Here is a 20,341-nt window from a genome sequence, read left to right on the forward strand (position 1 = left end):
TCTTTAGTGATCCAAATGTTGTTTTGATAACTAAAATCACTGTCCTGCATTCCCAACTTTGCTTATTTGCTATGTGTTTCACACTAGATTCCAATCCATTTTTCCCTGTTCCCTTATAACCTGACCTTGATTTTGATTAATCACATGCTAACAGTTCCATGTGAGAGACACAGGTTCTTTCCTGAGCCAACAGGCCCTGTGGCAGAGGCAGTAATGTAAAACATTCCGCTTGTTCCCCTACATTTGCCAGCCATCTTTCATACACACAGGACCATGTGACTACTTTAGGACGATGAAATATAAATAGATGGGACATTTGTCACATGTCCCATGTCTGGACCTAGGTAATGAAGAACCTACATGAGATTCTTCAGCCTTTCTCCTACAGCAGCAGCGGAAAAGGCCACATGTTCCAGATGGTACAGCGACAATATAAAACCTTGAAGCCTCAGTCAGCCTGGAACCTTGAGTGACTGTGGGGAAGAGGTCTCCTCCCATTCTCCTATCCTTTTGACTTGCGTGGAATCTGTAGTGTGAGTAAGAACTAAACCCTTGGTGTATAAAACCTCTGACACTTTGAAATTGTTTGTTATCCGAGCATAAGTGTATTCCTATAGAAGCCAGACCCCCTTCTTCTACATGCATAGCACTTATTTTGTACTCTTAACTTAGTTGTTAATAAATCTACATGTTACACCCAGACTCCTCCGAACTGGCTCTATGGGACAGAAGATCATGCACAATTCAGCAAGCAAAGCTTTAACTTTCAACCAAATACACAGTAGTGAGCAATGCAATTCAATAAACACAACTATTTTTCTACTGCACAAAACACAGGAAATAATTAAATTTCTTATAGACATTTCTTTATTATATTTTCCCACTTGAATATTTAGAGAATAATTTAAATGTAATGCATACTGACAGCAAGCACAGTATCAAATATTAGGGGTTTTTTTTAATATTTTTCTGTTCTCACCCTTTATTCCTTTAGGAAAAAAATATTTAGATGACCTCAAAAGAAACAATTATTATGCTAATCACAGTATGCAGTAACACATACAAGCCCATACTCAATAGAAAAGAAAGCAACAAAGAAGTGAAAAAGTCTTTCTCCTCAAATCATTTTAATTCATTTTTCCACAGCCATATAAATTTAAAGTATGAAACAACAATAATACAGCTATAGAATCTAGGTTCTCTTTCAAAGCAGCGGCATATAAAACATAGAAAAGCTAAAACCTCAGCACAAGCTTCAAAAAGAACAAGGACTGAGAGGATTTTGATGAAGACATGAAATGCACAAAATACAGTACACAAAAATACTAGAATGCATAAAATATAAAGCTACACATTTCAGGTAGAAAGCATTGTAAAATATATAAAATATGCAAGAAATCAAAACCAAAGAGATTTTTCTTAGAGTACCATGAATACACTGGAACTGGCAATTAGCATTTGAAGATGGGAACAAGAAAATAGCAGTTTCCCATTTAAAACTTTATTTCTAGGCTTTAGGATTTCACCTTCTTGACATCCTTCTTTCCAGAGCTCTCAGTAGCTGACTCTGCTTTTCTTTTCTGTGACTAAAATGGAAACAGATTTAATGTTCTGCTCCAATATGCACATTTTTAAATGGCCCAACAATGTTAAATCTAGGATGTAAATGCATTAAAAAAAAATTTTAACATGAATATTCACTTCAATGTTATACTCACAGTTAATGTTCTATATAGCCCAACAAAATATATAACCCAATGTAAAATAACCTCCAAAGATTTTTTTTTTAAGAAAAGACATAAAATACCCATCAAAAATAGTCAGCAAATGTCTACTTACAGATGGTACTATAAATGTACTTTCATCTTAAAGAACTACTTAATACTTAAAGTTTTCTGGACAAAATGCTATTTATGAATGTATTACTTTTTAAAACCATATGATAGATATTAAAATACCATATTTCATATATTCTATGATGTGCGTTACTTTTTCACTTTAGCACCTCTGAAATCAGGATGCATCTTACCAATGATGACAAATTAGTTACCTGGCAGCAGTTTTACTTAGTGATACACAAAATAATGCTGTGTCTTACAAGAGGAAGCCATCTTAGACTTGATGAAATATGGTAGTTTATTTAACCACACTCAAATAAAATGATCTATTAAAGAATATTTTAAATTGTAGCTATACAAGGCAACCTGACTAGATTAAAATCAAGTCATCTTATTATTCAACAGTTAATTTATGACCAAGTAAACCAAATAAAGCTTTGCTGTCTGCTCAAAGTTCTTATTTATACTCATAGTTCCACAAAGATCAGAAAACTTATTTGATCAAATCAGAACTCCCAGTTTCAACCTCAGCCCCACCCCACCCCCCCAACCCCTCTCCTATTCCCCCACGACAACCAGAGTCTCAATTCAAAGGATTTTACTTGCATTATACTTCTGCTTAAAGTCATGAGGAATTTTTTTTTTTAATACTGAGCCCTGTTACTAGGGAGTTCCTAACCCTATGCTCTACAAACAAATAGGGAATGCGGTTGTAGCATATTCTTTTTCTGTCAAAAACAAATCAGCACTTCATAAAAAGTTTTTATAATAGGTATCATGTGGCATTAAACATAATATAGGCATTTTAATTATGTAAAAAAAATGAGATCTACCTAAAAGTTAGGAAAATGCTGAAAATTTTACCATTGGAGTTTTAGTTGCCCGTTTCTTCTTTTCTGCTCTCTCTCTTTCCTCAATTTCCATATTTTCTTTCTCAATCAATGAAATCAGAGTATTACAGCGTCTCTGGAATTCCTAAACCAGATAATAAGAGAGTTTTAATTTCTGCAACTGAGACATAATCTTTAAAAAGTAGTAATTGTTTAATGGCATCATTTCTGTGGTACAGAATTCCTTAAGTTGGTATACTTCAGAACAATATTCATACAGGATATTAATAGATTCCACCAAAAAGATGAGGAGGGGTAAATGTTATTCCGTGGGTGAATGGGTAAACAAATGGTGGTCCATCCATACTATGAAATGTTATTCAGCAATAGAAAGGAAAGAACTATTGGTACACACAACAACCTGGATGAACCCGAAGTGAATTACGCTGAGTGAAAACAGCCAATCTCAAAAGGTTATTTATCATATTATTCCATTTATAGAACATTCTTGAAATGACAAAAGTTTAGGAATAGAGCACTTATCAATGGTGGCCAGGAGCTAGCCCAGGGGGAAGAGTGTGTGTGACTATAAAGAACCAGCATAAGGGAGTCTTTGTGGTGCTGACTACACAAAACCTACATGTGATAAAACTGCACTGAAACACACACACACACACACACACACACACACACGAGAGTGCATGTATAACCAATGAAATACGAATGAGCTCTATGGATTGTACTAATATGGATTTCCTAATTGTGACCCTGTAATATAGTTATGTAAGATGTTACCATTGGTTAAAATTTGGTGAAGGGTAAATAGGGCTTTCCTATATATTTTTGTATAATTTCCTGTGAATCCTTTCAAAATTAAAAGGTAACAAAAGTCACATAAACAGGAAAGAGAGGAAGGTCCTATTGCCAAAATAAGTTTTGGAAATATTCAGGTTACAAATGTCAAACAGATTTCTCTACTCCAGGGCTTCTCAGAGACTTAACTTCCTGCTGAGCACCGTCAAGCACTAGATGGGAGATGTAGGTTGCAAGCAGTTCCCAAAGCTAATGAACCAGCAGAAATCTCTTCTTAGAAGATGTCTTGAGGGATTAGAGCTCTGAGGAGCATATCTCAGGAAATGCTGCCGGATTTGTTAATGCAAGGCAAACAACAGCTGAAAAGATTTTGCATTAACCTTGCCACTACCTGTATTTCACTGCCAGCGAATCAATGCATCCAAACTATAAACGGTTTTCATGAATGTATGGTGAGCATTAAACATATGATTCATTAATATAGGTACTCACACATATTAACCCTGTATACTCAGCTGTGTTTAGAGATAAATCATAGATAAATAATATTTTAAAGTATAGTTCCTATTCTGTATAAGCAAAAATGTCTGATACATACAAAATAGCTAAACACATGAAGAAAATGTACATTTATTGGCAATTAAGAACCCCAACAAAAATATGGGAAAAATATAATAGAAATCACAGAAAATTAAAACATCCAAATATTTTAAAATTTTTCACTGAAACTAATGATCCAAGAAATGCAAAGTAAAATAATGCCATCTTTATTAAATTGCCAGTGATATGTGCACACATGTGTATTTGTATAGATCCAGTGTTGGCAATAAGATGGGGATACAGGCGTTGCCTAGGGGGCTCAGTCCATTAAGCATCTGCCTTCGGCTCAGGTCATGATCCCAGGGTCCTGGAATCAAGTCCCACATTGGACTCCCTGCTCAGTGGGAAGCCTGCTTCTCCCTCTGCCTGCTGTTTCCCCTACTTGTGCATGCCTGCTCACTCACTCTCTCTTGCGTGTATGCACTGTCTCAAATAAATAAAATTTTTTTAAAAGATAAGTTTAAAATCTACATTTAAAAAAAAGATGGAGTGGCGCCTGGGTGGCTCAGTGGGTTAAAGCCTCTGCCTTCGGCTCAGGTCATGATCCCGAGTCCTGGGATGGAGCCCCACATCAGGCTCTCTGCTCAGCAGGGAGCCTGCTTCCTCCTCTCTCTCTCTGCCTGCCTCTCTGCCTACTTGTGATCTCTGTCTGTCAAATAAATAATAAATAAAATCTTTTTTAAAAAATAAATAAATAAAAATTTTAAAAAGATGGGGATATGGGAACTCTCATTCTCTGATGATGGGATGCCAATGTTACTGCCTGTTAACAGACTGCATTGTAGCCCCCCAAAATTTATATGCTTAAGCTTAACACTCCCACAGTGTGACTATGTTTGAGTATAAAACCTTTAAGGAGGTAATAAAACTTAAATGAGGTTGTAAGGGTAGGGCTCTAATCCAACAGGACTGGTGTTCTTACAAGCGGAGAAGGAGGCACCCAGAGATACTTTTCTCTACACTCGTGCAGAGAAAGGACCATGTGAGAGCACAGTAAGAAGGCACCATCTACAAACCAGGGAGAAAGACCTCTCCACTAACCAACCCTGCTGGCACTGTGACCTTGGGCTTCCAGTCTCCAAAACTGTGGAAAAACTTCTGTTTAAGCCACCCCATTTGTGGTATTCCATATGGCATCCCAAACAGACTACTGCACTACACTCTGCAGGGCACCTGCCTGGCTCTGTTGGTGAAGCATGCGACACTTGATGTTGGGCTGTGGGTTTGAGTCCTACCTTGGGTGTGGAGGTCACTAAAATAAAATCGTTAAAAAAAAACTCTATACCTCTCTGAAAAACAATATGAGGGGTTTGAAGTGGCGGGGGGTGGGAGGTTGGGGTACCAGGTGGTGGGTATTATAGAGGGCATGAATTGCATGGAGCACTGGGTGTGGTGAAAAAATAATGATACTGTTATCCTGAAAATTAATAAATGAAAAAAAAAACTCTATACCTTTCTAGAAAGCAATTTGGGAATATCAATGGAGCATTTTAAAAATTTCCTCTTTTGAACTAACAATTCCACTCCTAGAAACTTAAAGGAAGTAAAAGATGTATACAAAAATTTACAAAAGAATGTTTGGAGAAGTATTATTTTTAGCCAGGAAATACTGAGAACTAAATTTCTGATCATGTCAAAGTGGAGGGGCACCAGGGTGCTCATTCTGTTAGCCATCTGTCTTCAGTTTAGGTCTGGACAGAGTCCCGGGATTGAGTCCCGGGATTGAGTCCTGACCATGTTGGGCCCCACTCAGTGGGGAGTCTACTTCTCCCTTTCCCTCTGCTCCTTCCCCCACTTGTGCTCTCTCTCTCTCTCTCACTCACTCACTTTCTGAAACAAAATCTTTAAAAAAAAAGAGATAGAAAATGGAATACACAGACACATCTTACAGTATATATGTATAGAGAAAAAAAGCAAGAGAATAGTAACTACAACATTATGAATAGTCAGCAGCAGCTACCTCTGAACATAGGACAAATGCTAAACTATTATTTTCATTTTTATGCTAGACTATATTTTCCAAATTTTCTGCAATGAACATTTAGGTCCTGGGCAACCTATACGCTTTGAAGAAATGGCAAATGGTTTTAACTTTCAAATTATAAGCCAGAAAAAATGATATACAACATAGGAAATGAAACATATGAAAAGATTATCAACTATCCAAGCATTTTCTACTTTCTAAAATTTCAAGCCCAAAAGGAGGCAGAAAACCAAAGAGAGTCTACCCAGAAAAACAAATTCTCCTTAATGTTTTTTTTAAAAATTACTATTTATTAAAAATAACCTTACAAAACACTGGCACATTCAAGTATCTCCTGCATCCCCAATTACCCAAGGTTAAATAATTCAGGAAAAATAACATCCTTACTTACCAAAACAATAGTGGTATCTTTAATATGCAGACCAAATACTCTTCATAGCTTCATTCAATAACACACATACAAATTAAACAGCATGTTATCCAATTTATCTTTTATAAAAAGGGTTAGGTTGGCCCTGATAAGATTTGATTGTTGGTTTCTAGAGACTAGATAGAGTCTTTATGTAAAGCTGATTCTTGAATCATTAAGCTATACCCTCTGGCTGTTATTATTCTCAATAAGTAATAGTTGCCAGTGACTGCAGATATCTTTAGATACATGTTCATGGTTCATATAAGGTGATTCAGAGGAAAAAAACTAATACTTTTGAGACTGTCTCATATTCAGGGAAGTAGAACATTTCCAAATGACTATAAGTAGACTGTATAATAAGTTCTTATCTTCATTCCTTTTAACATGTCACTAACTACTCCACACACAGAAAAATACCCTCTCAAGAGAAAGGCACCAAGGAATGAAACAGTATGGATGTTACCTTCCTAGCATATGTAATGTCACCTTTCCTTACAGATACCAACCCCATTTTTTATTCACATGCTTAAGCACTGACTGACTAAACGGATGGTATCATAAACAGAACACTAGCTAAAACCAGAAATTACAAGGCGGAAGGCCAGATTATCAATAAAAATGGTGACTCGCTTTTTGAATAACTCAGTGAATGAAAAATTTCATTATGTCAAAAGCACCTTCACCTTATACAATTTCTCCTTTCACACCCATATTCTTCTAAATTCATGTACATCTTTATATTCTTATTTTCCTGGGGCTACAGGGAATGTTTCTTGTGGTCTCTGTTTCCACAATTCTGTGGTCTAATTATCTTTTACCATTTCCCAATCAATGCTGGACTTAAGAATGAAGTTGGAGGAAGAAAAACAGCACACAAGAGGAAGAGAGAGGATGTAAAAAACAATAAAAAAAACTGAAGAGGGTGGGGCGCCGGGGTGGCTCAGTGGGTTAAGCCTCTGTCTTCAGCTCAGGTCGTGATCCCAGAGTCCTGGGATCGAGCCCCGCATGGGGCTCTCTGCTCAGCAGGGAGCCTGCTTTCTCCTCTCTCTCTGCCTGTCTCTCTGCCTACTTGTGATCTCTGTCTGTCAAATAAATAAATAAAAACTTTAAAAAAAAAACCGAAGAGGGTGAGAAAATGACAAATGGAGGGGCGCCTGGGTGGCTCTGTCAGTTGAGCATCTCACTTGGTTTTGGCTCATGATCTCAAGGCCATGAGGTCAAGTCCTGTGCTGGGCTCTGTGCTCAGCATGAAGTCTGCTTGAGATTCTCTACCTCTCCCTCTCCCTTTACTCTTTCTTCCCCCATGCTCTCTCTCCCTCTCATTCTCTCTCTCTCAAATAAATATATAATCTTCAAAAAATAAAAAGAAAATGACAAATGGAAAACTGGTGTTAGTATCTGTGGCAAAAAAAAAAAAAGTACTGTGTTGCTACACATGTGGGAAATACTGGATTTTTAAAAAGTTAAACAAATTTCTTCAGGGCAGTACTTGGGAGATGCTGTACAGAGTAAGAGCGATAAAGCTAAGTTTGGATCAAAGGGCAAAGAACCTAGACACTAACAGTGAAGAACTTAGGAATTTTACTGAATTTAGGTGACAAAAGGATCTCATTAATGGATTTTTGAGCAGAACTGGTGATGTAATCAAAGATGTATTTTGTACTCGGAAATCTTCCCTTGATACAGACTCTTCAATAGCATGAGTTCATAAAGTCACAGACTCTCAAGATTAGGATCTTTAAAAATCATTCAAGTTGATGCTGTATCCATTCTACTGGGTCTCTGCTAGTTAGTTGGCTGGTCTTTCTGAATTCTTCCAATGATGGCACTACCAACAGATTACCTTCCAAGGCTGCGTATTCCACCTTTGGACAAATTGAAAATGTTCCCTAATGCAGTACTGCCTTATATTTCCCACAATGGGTTCTAGGTCTAATTTTTGAAGTCACAGAGAACAAACTGATTCCCTCTTCTGTATGACAATCCTTCAGATATTACAAGGCAGCTTTCAGGCCACCACCACAATCACCACCAGACCTCCCAAACACCTCTCTTTTAGGCTAAAGAGGCTCTCCCTTTACCCATCCTTCATTTAACCAGAGCGCACATTTTTTCTGTGAAAAGCCAGATAGTACATATTTTCGGCTTTGCAGACCACACAGTCTCTGTCACAGCAACTCAGCTCTGCCACTGTAGCATGAAAGCAGCTGTAGACAATACACGAATGAGGGAGTGTGGCTGTGTTCCCATAAAGCCTTATCTACAGAAACAAAAATTTGAAATTTGTATCATTTTCACATATCACATAATAGCTTTTTAATTTTCTTCCAGCCATTTGAAAATGTAAAAATAACTCTTGGCTTATAGGCCATAGAAAAACAGGTCGGGGTAGGGGGTCTGTAGTTTGGCAAACCCTGTTTTAAACTATAGTCTTTAGATTTACTTTTTTTTTTTTTTAAGATTTTATTTATTTATTCGACAGACAGAGATCACAAGTAGGCAGAGAGGCAGGCAGAGAGAGAGAGAGGAGGAAGCAGGCTCCCTGCTGAGCACAGAGCCCGATGCGGGACTCAATCCCAGGACCCTGAGATCATGACCTGAGCCGAAGGCAGCGGCTTAACCCACTGAGCCACCCAGGCGCCCCTTTAGATTTACTTTAAACAAATTATGCTGCCTCAGTTTTCCATACCTTTCTAATCGTTTGTTATTCTACTCAATGCAAAGTCATCCAAGTTCCAACTTTTGAATACTAGGATATATATCTCTACCTTTACTTAATAAATGATGAAATGTTTGCAATAAGCAGCATTGCCCCTTACTGTGCAGTGAATATCAATCATGCCAGGCACCAAGTTCAAATATCCTTTGCCCCAACACTCAGCTTCAAAGCATCAATTCAAAAGGCACAGAAAGCATCAGTAGACTTGAAGTGACTTATTGAAAGAGATTAAAGAGGCTCCACATTACATTTCCTATATACTAAAATCCTAGACACTAAGCCTACCTAAGTCTGAATGACAGAAGGTCTGTGCCTGTTATATAGTTCAAAGTCAAAAGCAGGTGAATGAACAAGGGCATAAAATAAATAAATAAATAAATAAATTGCCCTCCACATTTGTGCCTCTAAATTCGTAGGTAGTTCTATAAAGTCAGAATTTTCTTCTACACTTCTTAGTAAAACATAATGGGTGTTTTTCTCCTTTGCTCTTTTATTAACTCCCTTAGCTTTACTTTAAGAATCAATACCTTCAACTGTACATTCTGTGGTATATTTTCCAGGTTGTCACTTTTGAACCTCTATCATACTTTAAGAAAAAGCAACACTTTTTCTATATTAGAATCTTAGGGCCCAAGCATACTGGCAGTTAAATGGGAGTTAATAGCCCAGTAAATATATTCTATATTTCTCAAACAAGTATCAACGTTATGATACTTTTAGTTAACTGATGCCATTTACACATCATTATTTATAAAATGTTATTGTCATCTCTTCACAAGAAAACACATAGGTAAAAATACATAAAACGGACTCCCATTAGTGCATTTATCATATTTCAGACTGTTAGAACAGTTCAGTCTTCAATTCCATACTACAGTTGCTAATAAAAACACATATTTATAACAGGCTATTAAAGCTTATGAAATAATAAAGCCTTCAGGGATGACAGCCAAACAAAAACAATCATTAGGAAAAGGTAGATGAAAAGAAGAGAACTTAAACCCATTGCTAGATTTCTTTACTTTCTATCTAAATCTGATCCAACCATAGGAGTTTATGAGATAGAAGTCAACTGAAGCACAAAAGTTCCGTGCTCGTTTATTCACTAAATGTCTACTTTGTGCAAGGTGTCCTGCTGGTCCCTTTAGATATAACTTAATTTCACTTGAAGGTTAAGAGAGCAGCAGTTAAAAAAAAAAAAAAGACTCTGGGGCAGATGGTGAATATATTAGCCAAGGGAAGGGAAAAAATTGGAGGAACAGAGGAAAGACAGAGATACAAATTTGGATATTATCAGCTTATGTGGTAACTGAGGTAGACATATGCCCATTTCCATAGAACACTATTTCTAAAATGTTAATCTGATCATTGTCACTGCCCTAGTAAAGCCTTTCAGTGACTCCCTCCATTTCCTCTAGACTAATAACGGAACAGCAGCCAAGGCCCTTCATAATTTGGCAGCCCACTATTTCCTCATCTCCCAAGACTTCCCTCCTCACACCCTACCATACTAACCTACCCACAATTTCTGAATATGCTGTGCTTGCTTATACCCTTGCATATGATATTTCCACAACCTGGAATGTAGTCCCATGGCCAACTCCTATTTTTTCAAGACTCAGATCCAAGAAGGACCTCTTCTGGGAAGCAGTTCCTCTAACCTAACCCTCAAGGCAAAGGTAAGCACTACCTCTCCTATACATGCCTCTGTATAGAACCTTTTTTAAAATTAAGGCTCAAAAGGAACATTTTATTCTTTTAGATGCATGAGGAACACTACCCCATGAGCATAAATATATTTTGTTTTTCATATTTTAATAATACTATAGTCAAGAATAACCCATCAATATATTTTACAGTTTACCAATTTTACCAATAGTGTATTAAATCATATTTTCATATTTCATTGTAATGCTCTAAGATACCAACATTGGCTATTAACACACAATTAAGTACTAATATATAAAATAAAAAGCCACAAGCAGCATTATGTATGAAATTTCCTGGACTATGTTGCATAAGCACAAAAGTGTTATTGTTGCTACAGAACAAGTTGGAAATTTTTGAATTTGACTTTCATTTTTCTAAAGTATCTATTTAAAAAATCCTCTGTAATTGGACAGATAATTTATAAAATATCATGTCCCAAACTAATAACCTAATTAAGATTTGCTATAGATAAATCCATAAAAAGGAAGCAAGCTAATAAAAAGCTATAGCAATATTTTCTAAAAAGTATTTTTTTCTCCTACAGTTCTAATGAGGAATGTCATTGTCTTAATTTTAAATAAGGAACACTTTGATTAATAATAGAGTTGTGATTTGAAAACAAACAGTAATAAGGTAGAATTTTATTACAGTGTATATGACTGTGTACAATTCTTTCTCTGAGATGCTATCAGAAAAATTCATTTAACTACCTAAGACAGGGTAACTGTAAACAATTCATTACTAATACTTTGATTCAACTCCAAGGTACATGGCTACAGGCAAATGACCACACAGCTTCTTGAGGTGGCTGAGAGGAGAAAGAAAAAACTCTTCAGAGGCTAAAAGGCAAGAATGTTTTTTGACTAAAATTAAAAGTCAAAGCAACCCTGCAAAGGATGCAATAAATGGCTATATCAAGAAATGTTCTTCATCTCAAAGAGTTAAAATTCTGCCTTTTCTCCTCTAAGTCCTTAAAAGCACCTAAGGAGGTCTAAGGAATTAAACATTGGGTATCTTCCACATGCCCTTTCCAGTAAACTTGAATAACATGCTAGATCTTTTGAATCTCTCGGATTCTTTTCACATCTCCCAGTCACATTAAGTCTGTTACTAAATGAATGGAGATAATACCCTGAAACTCATTCCCTAAAAGGAATGGCAAAAAAATTAATGAGCTAATGTTAGTAAACAGATTGGCAAGTATTACATAAAGGATACTACATAAACACAGAGTATTCATTTCCTAATAGTCACTTAGTAAAGTCCTTTTAATTCTGATCTTTGAAAGTCCTAAGATTAAGACCCCATTATAAGACATCTTTCTTAGCAAGAAAATGGTAAGGCGATTCACATGCTCTGAGCTTAAAAATCTAAATTGATCATATCCTTCCTACTTGTTTATGCAAGCTCAATAGCGACTGATTACTTACTTAAAGACCACACAAGTCCTCAGAGAAAAAAATCACAATCTTTTTAGCACATAGAAATAGAACTAAAACTCATTTTCTCTTTTGTATAGCCAGCATTTTTAAATGGAGAAGAGCCTCAAAGAAATCTTCGTACTTTAGCTGAAGGCTTTCAAAGTGAGACATATTTAGAAGAGGAGGTTCATGCCTTTAAGCAATGTAAGACTGTTAGTTAAGTCAGAAGCCACAAATTCAGTACTCTGAAATGGCTGAATAAAATATAACTATCAACGTTCTCACTTTTTTCCAAAGTATTTCACACTATTTATTGGTATCTCTGGGAAAGAAGAGTCACCTTTATGAAAACTATGTTTTTTAAAGACAGCTCCTTTAGTAAAGCTAAGTTTAAAGTTTACTCAGTAAGATTTTAATTTGAACACAGTGACACTCACATAATGTATCAAATTACAACCTTTGTAGTTCTAAGATAGGATTTTTCAATCAAACAAATTAACTTTGGAAAATACAACTGCCTTCTTCAAGAGGAAGTTCCTCTTCCTAGACTGTGCATGTGATTCACTATAAAGGAGCAATTATTTAAAATAAGAGGGCAGGGGTGCCTGGGTGGCTCAGTCATTAAGCATCTGCCTTGGGCTCCGGTCACAATCCCAGGGTCCTGGGATTGAGCCCCACATCAAGCCCCGCATCGGGCTCCCTACTCGGCAGGAGGCCTGCTGCTTCCTCTCCCACTCCCGCTCCTTGTGTTCCCTCTCTAGCTGTGTATCTCTCTGTCAAATAAACAAGTAAAATCTTTAAAAAATAAAATAAAATAACAGGGCAAAGGGATCATCTAGAATTATTAATAATCCATTCCTTTAATACCTTAATGACTGATAATGCCATGAAATATTCCAAAAAGACAGTCTAACTATATGCATGTTCTAAAATATATTACCTATACTCTAAATCCAGAAATATAAACATAAATTATCCACTAACCAGGAGGGAAATAAAAACAATATGACAGAAAAGTTAACTAACAAAAAGCTTTGGATTAAAATATTTAAATATGAAATAAACCATAATATGTTCTTACAGATTCTTTAGAAATCATAAATTCCACCTCACGGAAGGACAAAGGTATCTTCGTTATTAACAGACAAAATAAAGGTTTCACTTTGTAATCACATAATTAGTTAATATCTGCTCTTTGGAAAATATACATTGGAGATTTAAATCTCTTGGTAAAGAAAGAAGTAAATGCTTTGTAGAAGACAGAGGGAAATAAGAATCTTTACAAAGGAGTTCAGAGACATCTAGTGGTTGATAATAATATACCAGGGTTTTTTCTTAGAAAATAAAGTTATGTGGTTCTATAGCCATGTTCTTATTACAAATAATGTAAGGTTTTTCTTGCACTTTTGAATCTGTTCCATCCTCTGCTTTAGTTTAATGATTCTAGAAACTGGAAACAGCATTAAACTCTCAACCTTTTAAAAAATGAGTAAGATATCATTGAAATAATACTCAAAATTCAGCAAATGTTCTATCACATAAAAGGGCACTTACGAACTGAAACATGATTCATTGACAAATGCAGGTAGGCATTTGTCTTTTACAAGCTGTTGATGCTGCTCTACATGAGATCATTACACACATAAAACTCCAAGTGGCTAAAATTTTTAAATTCATGGCTTTTCAAAGGAGTTCTCTGCTAAACATGGTCATAAATGCACTGTGCTAGAAGATACCTTAAAAGGCCAACTAGCTCACTGCCAAAGTCTTCAGTCAAAAGAGAATCTCATTTTCAAAAATAATAGAAAAGCTATTTACATTGTTCCTCAATAATCTATTGCAATCATCTAAAGTACCCTGTTAAACAACTCTTTCCTCTCTCAAACATCAGCTTTTCATGCTACAGATTATTTTTTTATTTTTAATTCGATCTTCCTATTATTTCTTATTAACATATATACCTTTTCATATTCTTTGGTGTAAGCATAGCACTTTAAATTTTGTACCATACAGTGGCTAACTGAACTAACTAAAAAAATAAATATTCTTCTACACATTCAAAATAAATAAATAAATTTATCCCTATTAAATGTCATGTTGTGAGACGTAACCTGTCCATTGTTCCAATTTCTCTAGTTCCTTCTGAATCCTGGCTTAATCCAAAGTATTTACTAGCTCTCCAGCATTATGCATTCCATAAACATTCTAATAATCCAAGACCACTCTAAATTTATGTTCAAGTTTTAAGAAATATTTGATCTTATAAAGTATCTACCCAAATTAGTGTCTTCAATATAGCAACTCAGATTTTTCTTTTCCTTTTATTCAGCTTGAACTGAAAATATAAAATGAATCAAATAAAGTATTAAGCACTGTTTCACACCCCTATTCACACTTTAGGCCAAGAAAACACTTATGATAAACACCAACTACCTAAAAATGTCCATTGTTCAGGGGCACCTGGGTGGCTCAGTCAGTTAAGCGGCCAACTCTTGATTTCAGCTCAGGTCACAATCTCAGGGTTGTGAGATCAAGTCCCACGTTGGACTCCAACACTGCTTAAGATTCTCTCTCCCTCTCCCTCTGTCTTGTTCTCCCCCCATTTCTCTCTCTACCTCTCTAAAATAAAATGTCCATTGTTTAAATTGTTTGTTTCTGGTTCTTTTAATTTTTAGGCTATATAAATCTATTTTGTCTTAATTACCTCAGCTGACAAAAGACTGACAATCCTAACATTAAAAATGTGTTGCACTTAAAAAAGTGTTCAGTATCAATTTGAACACTGTCAAGCAGCAGTAGAATTTAACAGGAACAGAATTCATGTTAGAAAGTAATGAAGTAAATTGCACAAAGCTAAAATATCTCTTCTACTTAATTATTCTCTGTTGTATCATATTCTTTTAAAGATTCAACTTGAGCAAAAATTCCTTCTCATTAAAAACAAATCCTGGGCACCTGGGTGGCTCAGTGGGTTAAGCCGCTGCCTTCAGCTCGGGTTATGATCTCAAGGTCCTGGGATCGAGTCCCACATCAGGCTCTCTGCTCAGCAGAGGGCCTGATTCCCTTCCTCTCTCTCTGCCTGCTTCTCTGCCTACTTGTGATCTCTGTCTGTCAAATAAATAAATAAATAATCTTTAAAAAAATTAAATTAAATTAAAAAAAAAATAAAAACAAATCCTTAGGTCATTCATACCACCTCAAGTATCACCTGCCTAATTACAAAGGGGGAAGGTACCTTTAAAGCTCTGGTGGTCATCAGATTAACCAAGTGATCAAACTTAGCATTACCAAGAGCGGACAACCTATGTCAATGAGCCTCCTGATGTGATGTGGTAAGTACACATCACTTATGTACATTCTTGCCCCAAATGCTTAACCTAAATTTAACAATAAGCAAATGAGTTAATGTGGGACATTCTACAACACAATAAGCCCAGGCACCTTAAAAAAGCCACTGTCATAAAAAACAAAAAGAAAAATAAAAAGTTGTAGATTGAAAGAGACTAAAGAGAATCAACAACTAAATGCAGTATGTGAACTTTGCGTGGATCATCAATTTATAAAAAAGGAGTTGAACGACGCCTTGGGAACACCTGGACAATTTTGTACGGGGAATGTATACTACATGACATTACTGAATCAATGTTAACATTGTCAGGTAGGATAAAGCTATTATGGTTATGTAAGAAAAGGTCCTTATTTTTAGCAGATAAATGCTGAAGTATTTAGAGATGAACACTCATGATGTCTGCAACTTACCAACTGGCTCAGAAATCTAGATTTGTAGATTTATGAATACCAGATACAGGTATGTATTTCTGAATATAGATATATTTCTGTATTTCTGAATGTAAAATACAGATTCTATATGTATATATAGATTCTATGCATGTATGTTAAGTACGTATCTGGGCAGAGGACAAAATGTTAACAATTAGAGAATCTAAATGAAGAATATACAATATTTGAGATTTTTCAAGATAAAAAGTTGAAGGTAATAAGTAAGAAAAGAATACATACCATGGCAGTTCTAGACTTGATAAACCAGTCAAATCTAAACTGAGGAGCATTCCGTACACACTGTCTTAATTCTTCATATACGTTTTCCCTATCAAAGCCCATTTTGTGTAACATACAAATCAAGAATCTATCTTCTTCCTCAGTATAGTTCTTTCCTTTGCTGGTTCCATACTGAATACGCAACTGATGAAATGGAGCCTTGTATCTTGCAATCTGTAAATTTAAACAAAATAGTGATTTTAGTTAAATGTGCAATAACTCAAAGCTAATCATCCTGTCAATTAAAATAGTCTAATAATAATTTGAAAATTATGAAACATAGTACTTTGGCATCCAGGGCTTTCTTGATACTGATCCTTCGTTGAATTCTTGCTTCTCCACGTTCAATCTGAGCCATAATTTTTTCAATGTCTTGTAATTCATTGCAACGTTCCCAAAAGACAGCTGAAAAACAGAATTATTACTTTTCAGTAACTTTACTACCATCTTAAGCAAATGAATCCAAGGAGCTATAAAACAAAGAATTAAGATCCCTAATAATTCTTTAAGATAACAAAGAATTAATAAAAAATAAAGAATAATTCATGTATTTCTTTTCATGAAATATGGAATTTTTAGTTATCAACACCAAATGACTAGAATTTCAAGATACTACAGACACTAATTTAAGCTATGTGTTCATTCAAACATGATACAGAAAGGACCAAACATATAAAAAGAAGAGATGGTGACCATATAAACTTAAAGAACATAGCTTCCCAGCATGCAAAACCAAAAATGAAAACCACTGGGGTGCCTGGGTGGCTCAGTGGGTTAAAGCTTCTGCCTTCGGCTCAGGTCATGATCCCAGGGTCCTGGAATCGAGCCCCGCATCAGGCTCTCTGCTCTGCAGGGAGCCTGCTTCCTCCTCTCTCTCTGCCTGCCTCTCTGCCTACTTATGATCTCTGCCTATCAAATAAAAAACAAAATCTTTTAAAAAAATGAAACCCATTATCAACAGATTACTCAAACTTCCTAAGAAACAGCAATTTATACCAAAACTTGCTTTACTTTTGGAACCACTCACTATACTTAAATATTTCCAATGACCTGTATCTTGTTTTCTAAACTTACTTGAAATAGCCTTTTCTCTTAAAGACAAAAAACAAAAAACCCAACAAATTCACCCAAATTTTATGTATGATTTAAATAATTTGGCTGTATTATGTCACATGTTATGACTTCAGTGAAAGATTTTTTAATACCATACTCTACCTTCTCAAACTTTTCATTTTTAGAGCTTATCATAAAAGGAATGTTAGAGCTCTCTGACTTTTATTTATTTTTGTGGGGGTGGGGCTTCAACAACAAACATTTATTTTTCACAGTTATAGAAGCTGGGATGTTCCAAGATCAAGGTGCTGGCAGATGCCAAGTCCAGTGAGAGCCCACACTCTAGTTCATAGATGACCGTATTCCCAATGTGTCCTCACATGGTGGAAAAGGAAAGAGGGCTCTTTGGGGTCTTTTATAAGGGCACTAATTCCATTCATGAGGGCTCTACTTTTATGACCTATCCCAAAGCCCCCATTTGCTAATACCATCACGCTGAGGGTTATGATCTCAACATGGAAATTTGAGGGGGAAACATCCAGCCAAGAGCACAGAATTCGTACCGTAGTGGGCCATTTTCTTCTTTGCACTGGACATTAACCACCCATCTCAGCATCACATGAGGAACTGGCACTCTCTGACTTTCATAAGCACCTCTGTTCATTTTTCATTCTACTTATTCACTCATCATATAAATGCCTGCTATGTATGATATACCCACAAACAGCCAATTGTATTTTCTTTTATTACAACAAGCTACATGAAGTCATTCTAATCTCCCTACTCTCTAACATGACCCTATTTAAGCTGTCCTGAGGTAGTCATGCCACCAGAACATCTGACATGGTATTTTTTTAATCACTTGTTTTCTTACAATTTCATACACATTGATGCTATTTTAAAGAAAATTCTATTTCAGAAAAATCTCTCTGCACAAAATCTTAGACTCTTTTCATTCTATTCTTGCTACTAGAATTTCTCTCTCTCATCTATTTTTGCCCTCTCTAAGACCCCAAATGCCCTAAACTATATGGTAAAGCTTAAGAGTAATAGTAATGTTATGCTGGAATCAAGGAAAAGGTAGTTCTTAAATTTGATGTTATATGAAATAAAAACTCAATATAATCAGCCTCAAAATTCCCTGGTAATCACCAGAAACCCTTTCAGATTTCTAAAATAAAAAGCATCTTTTCTCAAAGAACCTGGATTTCTTCAAGCACTAACACTCTAGATAAATTAAAAGCTGTTCCTAACTTGTGTCAATTGTCAGTGTAATTATTAGTGCTATAACGTTTCCTCCCTGCTATTTACCACTAAAGAAACACAGAATTTCAGTTGTTAAGCTAAATAGGCTTTGAGAGGTTAACACTGAAATCTAAACCTTTGTATTATTGCTTCAATAAGAAAAAATGCTCTAGACTCTAAACAGTTCATATTCAGACTAAATGTGAAAGTTCAACCTATTTGGAAGTTAGAAACTTGCTATCCTATATATAGAAAACTTGCTAGAGATAATTACCTATCTTTAATAAGATTTGTTTCAGAAGCCTGAGGTTGGATGTGCTGTGACATGGGAATTAGTATTAACTCCATATGCTTCAAGACCAAAGACACAGCTGAGTAAGAAAGAGAGATGATTCTAGAGCCAATCAAGAGATTTATTCAACCAGGCTTTTTAGATCTATTCCAGCTTGCCCCAAGTTAATGGAATGCACATGACCTGCCTGGAGTTGACTGGAACCCTGAGGGTGTATGAAGATATAAAATGGCCTGAGAGGAATTTTCTACTTCAAGGATGACCTAGAAAGACACTAAGCCAATCCTTTGAACCTAAAGTCTCAGATCTGAATTGCCCAGAAGACCAAATTCCAGAGATGGGAAAGTGGGAAACTAAATTTTTCAACGCTCATTCAATAGCTACCTTTGTTTCATTAGGGCTTTACTTATCTCTATTAGCTAACTACTGATGATAATAGCAGTCCATTTAGATAATTTTTTAGATGATTTCTAAATATCTAATTCTAATCAATAATTAGATAATTTAGATAATTAGATAATTTCCATTTTTGTGGAAATTCAATGATATTTTATATTTTCACTTACACTTTATTTGTAAAAAGTTTAGAAAATCTCTGAACAATGATACAATTAAATTGACACTAAAGAAATGAATAAGGTTACAGTTAAATACTATCTTTAAGGTCATATACAAACCTGAATATTCCATGACCTCCTCAGGGGATTTGCCCTCCACCTCTCGAGCTATATTATCAATGTCATCTCTTCCGTACTTTTCATTAGCTTTAATAAACTGGTTAAAATCTCGCTTAGTCCAGTTTGTGAATCCCTGTGAACAAAAATTAAGCATTATCAATACAACTTAAATTAGCAAACCCGTTTATTGTTTTACTTTCTATACAATGATACATTAAAAATAGTTTAAAAGCCTTAAAGTGCCCCTCCTTACAAAATCCCAGGTTTTTTTTAGAAAGAGAAGTTGAGTGCTATAAAAATAACTGCTTTTCTATCATGAAGAGAATGCACTTCTCTCCAAGTACTATGAACGGATTTATAGTTCCAAGATATTGTGCAGTTTTTAATTCCGTATTTAATAGATGCCTACATTAAAATACAAATGCAATGATACAAAAATGCTAATACAAATAATAAAACCCTGATATTCTAGTACTTAAACAGTGTTTTTTCAAAGATCTGTTCCCCATGTAAATTACAAAAGGAATGTGATCGCATTAGATCAAAAAACACAGAGGAAAAAATAAGAACGCAGAAAAAAATGTGAAGCTCTTCTTCACATCATTCCAAACTACAGGTGACTTGAAGAACATGTGTTTGAATCGTGTAGGCCCACTTATAGATGGGATTTTCAATAAATACTGTGCGG

The 20,341-nt window shown here is 35.5% G+C and overlaps 1 protein-coding gene across 7 annotated transcripts in view; it reads right to left on the bottom strand.

Annotated features, from left to right (window-relative positions):
• Positions 1–849: 849 nt before the first annotated feature.
• SMARCA1 (SWI/SNF related, matrix associated, actin dependent regulator of chromatin, subfamily a, member 1) overlaps positions 850–20,341 on the bottom strand; it is a 74,675-nt gene continuing 55,183 nt past the window's right edge. For 3 of the 7 annotated variants that reach the window (XM_032330411.1, XM_032330406.1, XM_032330405.1), the window contains 5 exons: positions 19,654–19,786; positions 16,673–16,791; positions 16,348–16,560; positions 2,703–2,813; positions 850–1,586 (listed from right to left, as the gene is read on the bottom strand). In XM_032330411.1, coding sequence (XP_032186302.1) covers positions 1,515–1,586; positions 2,703–2,813; positions 16,348–16,560; positions 16,673–16,791; positions 19,654–19,786 — 648 coding nt within the window. In that variant the 3' untranslated portion in view covers positions 850–1,514. Of the gene's footprint in view, positions 1,656–2,671; positions 2,814–16,347; positions 16,561–16,672; positions 16,792–19,653; positions 19,787–20,341 lie in introns of all 7 variants that reach the window. The other 4 variants (XM_032330410.1, XM_032330407.1, XM_032330409.1 and 1 more) reach the window with 3 other exon arrangements.

Source organism: Mustela erminea, chromosome X, assembly GCF_009829155.1.
Source record: "Mustela erminea isolate mMusErm1 chromosome X, mMusErm1.Pri, whole genome shotgun sequence".
NCBI lineage: Eukaryota > Metazoa > Chordata > Mammalia > Carnivora > Mustelidae > Mustela > Mustela erminea.